The sequence below is a fragment of the Plasmodium gallinaceum genome (assembly GCF_900005855.1).
Source record: "Plasmodium gallinaceum strain 8A genome assembly, contig: PGAL8A_v1_119, whole genome shotgun sequence".
Lineage (NCBI taxonomy): Eukaryota > Apicomplexa > Aconoidasida > Haemosporida > Plasmodiidae > Plasmodium > Plasmodium gallinaceum.
In genome coordinates this window covers 3,173-9,642 of record NW_021628276.1, presented here as the reverse complement: position 1 = coordinate 9,642, position 6,470 = coordinate 3,173, and the positions used below count along the sequence as shown (strand labels likewise).

At 17.3% G+C, this 6,470-nt stretch overlaps 2 protein-coding genes across 2 annotated transcripts; one reads left to right on the top strand and one right to left on the bottom strand.

Moving 5' to 3' along the window:
- Window positions 1-585: 585 nt before the first annotated feature.
- On the top strand, window positions 586-834 carry PGAL8A_00414100 (conserved Plasmodium protein, unknown function; the record flags this gene model as incomplete). The annotated part of the gene is made up of 1 exon (XM_028672853.1): window positions 586-834. One exon carries the CDS (start codon window positions 586-588, stop codon window positions 832-834), a length of 249 nt encoding a protein of 82 aa, XP_028529365.1.
- A 1,214-nt stretch (window positions 835-2,048) lies between these two features.
- Window positions 2,049-4,390, bottom strand: PGAL8A_00414000 (hypothetical protein; the record flags this gene model as incomplete). The annotated part of the gene is made up of 2 exons (XM_028672852.1): window positions 2,049-3,994; window positions 4,387-4,390. The coding sequence occupies 2 exons, from the start codon at window positions 4,388-4,390 to the stop codon at window positions 2,049-2,051; spliced, it is 1,950 nt and encodes a 649-aa protein (XP_028529364.1).
- Window positions 4,391-6,470: the final 2,080 nt, after the last annotated feature.

The window sequence follows — 6,470 nt, the reverse complement described above, 5'->3', positions numbered from 1 at the left end:
TTTTTTTTTTTTTTTTTTTTTTTTTATGAACAGTATGTAAAAAATTATATGACNTTTTATATATTTTTATATATTATTTTACTTTAATAATTAAATGTTGCATTTAAGAGAAATTCATTTTTTCTATTTAATTATTTTATTTTTTGGAAAATAATATTAATTCATTGCTGTTTTTTTTTTTTTTTTTTTTTTTTTTTTTTTTTTTTNTTTTCTTAGTTTATTAAATTTTATTACATTTTTTTTATTTTTTGGGTACATTGCATAATACTATTTATATGCTGAGTTAAATTTTATTATAAAGAATAATGAGATTTATATAAATTCGTATAAACAGAAATTTAATAATGTGTTAAAAAAAAAAATAATAAAAATAATTATATAAATATATATACACGTATTTTTTTTTTAAATTCTTTATTTGAATTATTCCAATAATTAATAATCGTTCATAACGTTATTTTACATATCCTTTCAAATATAAACAATTGGTGTATCTTGTTTATTATTTCTTATATAAATATATAAAACTTTTTCTTTATAAGAAACATCAATATTTTTTTTAATTAAAAAAATAATTATAATAAGATGAACAAAAATAAACACAGAAGTAAAAAAAGATTACCAAAAGGAAGAGAGAGGTATGTACCAACTCAAGAAGAAGTTGAGAGAAGAAATGCAGAAATTTCTAGAAGACAGTATGAGGAAGAATCTGAGGAAGATTCAGAAAATGAAAAAGAAAATCAAGAAAATAAAAAGGAAACTTCAGAAAATGAAAAAATGATAGATAATAAAAGTAATATTAAAGATAATGAGAAATCTCCTTTAAATGAGTAAGCATAAAAGGATGAGGAATACAATATATATAAAAAGTATATATATTTAGGATTTCATAAAATATTTATATAGAAGAATATTATAGGTTTTTGTTCTAAAAATTAAATATAAATATTTTTTATCAAAAAAAAAAGAAAAATTTTTATTTTGTGGTTTATATATATATAATTTTTTATTTTACTATATAAAAAAAAAAAATTTTTAAATATGTTAATTTACAAAAATAAATATTCATACTTCAATTTTAAAAATCATATAATAATTACTCCATATTTAAATTATATGAAGAAATATATATATGTATATATAGTAGAAAAAAGTTTTTTTTTTTTTTTTTTTTTAATTGGTCTATTTTTATAAAAGAATTAACCTAAATAGGAATCAACACACATTTATAACAATTTGAAATATTTTTTTTAAAATATTACATTAGTTTTTAGAAAAATTATAAGTGTATTTTAATTTATATATATTTTTTTTTTTTTTTATATATATATATACTTATTTTTCTTAATTATTTTTATTATTCATACATCTTGAATAAATATATGTTTACAATGAATTAAAGAAAAAAAAAAATACATTTATTTTAATATTATAATTTGTGTATGATAATTCATAAATAAAAGATTTTTTTTTTAAAAAGTCTTAAGTATAAAAATAAATTTAAAAAAGTATTTTTATGAATTCACAAAAAATATGTAAATTATACTTAATATAAGTTAATATTAATAAACCTATTAAATACTTATAATTGGTTATTATAATCTAAAAGTTAATAGTGAAAATCTTTTCTATTTATAAAAGACTATTTTAATTGATTCTTTTAATAAAAAAATATTATACTCATTGAACAATAAAAAAAAAATAAAAATAGAACAAAAAGAAGTAAAAAAAAAAAAAATTAAAAGAACAATATAAAAATAAAACAATAAAAATACTACAACTACAATTAGGCTAGAAATGTTAAAACATTATGATAATAATAAGATATGAAAAACAATTTAATGAAAATAAAATGATAAAAAGTATGTTTCAGTAAAATAAAAAACAAAATGAAAAAAATTTACGTAAAGTATAACTGTTAAAGTAGAAATAAAATATGTTATACATGAAGATTAATTTAAATGAAAAATATATTTAAATAAAAACATATGAATTTAAAATAGAAAATCTTTAATATAACTTTTTTTTTTTTTGACTATAGATCAATTTTATATAACAACAGTTGGATTTTCTGTTCCTATGAAATCCTTTATTTTACATATTTTTAATCCAATATAAATTAAATTTTCAAGAATCTTATAATTAGTTGAAAAAATATTTTCTTTTTCATATTTTTCAAAGTATATCCTAATAGTATTTTTTTCAATTGCACCTTTTGATTTTCTATAAATTATTGAAGATTCATTTTCAAATGTAACTTTAATTCCTTCATCATTATATATTTCTTTTGAAGTGTCATCAATATATACAAAAGTCTCTATTTTTTTTATTCTATGATTAGGATTACTTGTATTTAATTCTTTTACAGTTTCATAAAGAGATAATTCATTTTTAACGATTTTGTTTAAATATTGAAAAATTTCTTCACATTTTTCTATCTCCACATTTTCAAAATCATACCTCATGTAATAAAATCTTCCATATTCTTTCCAGAATTCATGAACAACATCTTTTACAGAAATAAAATGATTAGAATTGTCGTAATTTTTTTCTACATTGTTCTTATATGCTAATATAGATAACCAACATAAAATGTTAAATAATCCATCTTTTTCTCTAACTAAACTACTTCCTATACCAAATGATTCCTCTCCAAAAATAGAAATTTTATTATCATTTATTAAATTAATAAAATATTTATATCCTGGTGGTGTTTCATAAATATTTTTGTTCATTTTTTCTATAACTTTGTCAACAGCTTTAGAAGTGGGGAAGGATTTGGCTACACCCAAAAAATTGTTTTTAAAAAAAGGAATACATTTTTCTGCATAATGAGTAATAATAGCTAGGTTATCGCAAGGATTGACAAAAATATTTTTTCCTAATATCATGCATCTACTTCCATCAGAACTGCAAACACCAGCTAAATCTGGTATTATTTCACTTGTATCTTTCATTTCTTTGTTCTCATCAAATTTTCGTTTTTCTTCTTCATTTATTTCTTCATTTATTTCTTCATTTATTTCTTCATTTATTTCTTCTAAATTTTCCATTTCTTTTTTCTCTTTCTGAATATCTACTTTCATTATATCAGCCAACTGTTTTGCATATATTAAATTTGGATCAGGTTTTAATTTATTGAAATCGCTTTTGTTATCTAAATTAAAAAAAAAATTATCACTTAATTGTAATTCATTTATAAATAATTCCTTAGCATATTCCCCAGTTACCCCATGGAATGCATCATATGCAAAAATAAAATTTTTGTTGCTTGTTAATTTTTTAATTAAATCAAAATCAAAAGCATTTTTTATAATACTAATCCACTCTTCTATAGGATTAATAATTTCAATGGTTACGTTATCAACTAGGTCTACTTTTATTTTATCTAACTTTATTTTGTCTAATTTTTTCTTTTTTATACAATCTATTTTTAATGTTTCTTCGTAAAACTTCTGTATGAATTCTCCATCTGGTGTGTCATCGTTATATCTATTAATTTTTACACCAAAACCTCCATTTTCCCCTCCTGCATTATGAGACGCTGTTAATATTATACTAGCAAAACATTTTTTTGTAGGATTTGTATAAAGATTTTTTTCATATTTATTTTTTATAATAGAATCGCATGACGCTGTAGTTGCCAATCCTTTATGAGGAATTATTATATGACTTATTTCATTACCAGCAGCGATTTCACAAATTATCTGAATAGCTTTATCAGAGAAATATCTTCCATCACTAGAAATTAATAAAATGTCTTTTTTTAATGTATTTTTGTCTATAACATTAAATAATGATTGTATAAAATTATGTAGATAATTATATTTCATGAATATTTTAGTTTTTTTTCTTAATCCATATGGACCAAGTTTTTGATCATCATATGGATTTGTTTTCATTACAATCAATCCATTTTTATCTCTTTTTTGAAAAAATCCTTCAGTACAATCAATTTCATCAAGTTTTTTTTCACAACATGAAATATAGTTACCTTTTATAAGAAAAAAAAAATACATATATATATATATATATATAATAGTAGCTTTTATATCATTATATAAAAAAAATAAATTACTCTCTCAATATAATATATATACATATAGTTAATTGAAATTTTTTTTTTTTTTCAAGTATTATAATTTTTATTTTCATTTATAATTTTGAACATTATTTCATCTATATCGTTTCTATTAATTAAAGTTTAATTTTTCATTAAAATACACATCTATATTATTTTCTATATACAAAATCATTTCACTTTATCAAAAAGGCAATTATACACATTTATATATAAAATTGTAGACATAAATATGATTTTCAATAAAATATTTAATTTTCATACTTGAAGAGTCATAGTTGTTATTTTTTTTTTTTCATACTTACCCATTATATTTTATCTTATTTTTTTTATTTTTCTTTCTTTTATTTTATCACTAGAAAATGATAATTTTTAATGGAAATTTATTGTTTATCTCTTTTTTTTTTTTTTTTTTAAATTCTAAATAATCATAGAATATTAGGCTGATGAAATGAAAAATGACAAATATATTATAAAGCAGTTGCTTTTCTTAAGTTTTTTTTTTAAAACATTTATATATACCAAAGTCCAAAAGAAAAAAAAAAGAAAAAGAAAAAGAAAAAGTAGTATAAATACTATTTTACATTAACGTTTTAGAAAAAAAAAAAAAAATCATAAAAATATTTACTATTTTATACACAGGTGTCTATATTTTTTAAATATAAAATTATATAAAAAGAAAAATTAGAAAATGTTATTTTATTAAAAAAAATGGCAATTAGGTTTTCAGAGAATTTTAGGAAAAAGAGAATTTTATTATATTTCTTTTTATAATATAATATTTTTTTTTTTTTATAATGCTTATACGATATCTTCGGTAAATAATACATATGCTTTTTATAAACATTTTTTACTTTTTTTACAATATTATAAAAAAAGTTTACATTAAAAATAAATAACGGTAATATGTATGTCACTTTAATAGTACTCACTAAAATAATAATAATATTACTGCTTATAATAATAGTGATAACTATAGTAATGATTATGTGATTACTCATTATAATAATAAATAAAATAATAATTTTAATCATAACATAGTAAAAACTAAAGTAGTAATTATTGTAAAAATAGAAATAATATTAATAGAAATCAACTTTTTTTTATTAGTTTTAATTAAGAAAAGAATTTTAAAACATGTATCATTATTAAAAAAAATTCTAAAAGTTATCCATAAAATTTTTTAGATTTTAAGAGAAAACAAAAAAAAAATTTTAAATTCAATTTTATTAAAATTTTATTTAGAATAATATGGGGAAAAAACTTATTATATTTTTTTTTTTTCAATGAATTTTCAAATTTTAGGATAAATATATATGTTAAAGAAATGATACATATTGAAAATTTTTAATTATGTTATAAGAATTATCTAATAAACTATTATTTTTTAATGAAGCTTTAGCAATATTAACTTTGTAAATAATTAATGTACTAGAAAAAATGCTCATTAAAATATGTTTAAACCCAAATTTTTAAGAATACTAAAACTAATATAACAAACAAAATTTTCTTTGAATCAATAAAATTTTATAAGTTCCTCTATAATATTTTTATTTAGATAAAATCTTAAAAGCATAGCCGTTTTTAATTATAATACATATTCGACATTCTTAAATGTTATTTATTTTCACTCAATGAAAAGCCAAAAAAAAAAAAAAAAAAAATCGATTAAAAAAGTCTTATTTTTTTCTTTTCATTTTATACAAGTATTACAATTTTTAAAATTTATGAATTGTTTCGATAATTATTTACAAAAATTTTGTTAAATATCATTAAAACGACATTTTTTTTTTTTAAAAAATTAAATAGTTATTTTTATTTTGTTTCTCATTAGCAATGATTTATCCTTCTATAAATAAATGTTCTAATTTAACTTTGTTTTAAATATGCTTTAATTTTAAGGTTCTTATAAAAAGAAAATTAAAAAAGTTTTATATATATTTTACATTTTTTTTTTCTTTTTTCTTTTTTTTTTTTTTTTTTTTCTTTTATTCTTTATTTTATAAAAATCAAAAATATCTTCGATAAAATTTAATTCAATTGGTTTATATGAGAGAAGGTATGAATTTATTGTATATCATTTTTAAATTATTTCATAAATTTAATTTTGTTAAATGTTTATAATTATTTTACAAATGTAAATAAATTTTTTTTTTTTTTGTTTATTTTATATTCCATAAATATTAAATATATTGAAAATATTTTCATATTTTTTTTGTGTGCAAACGTAATACCCTCAATATTTTTTTTTTTATATAATAAATTAAATTTATCGTTTTACGTTTCTAATTTTTCACAATTTCATTTTTTCATTTAAATATTTTTCTTTTTTTTTTTTTCATTTTGAAAAAAAGTTAAACTAAGAATGAATTGTATTACTAACATTTCT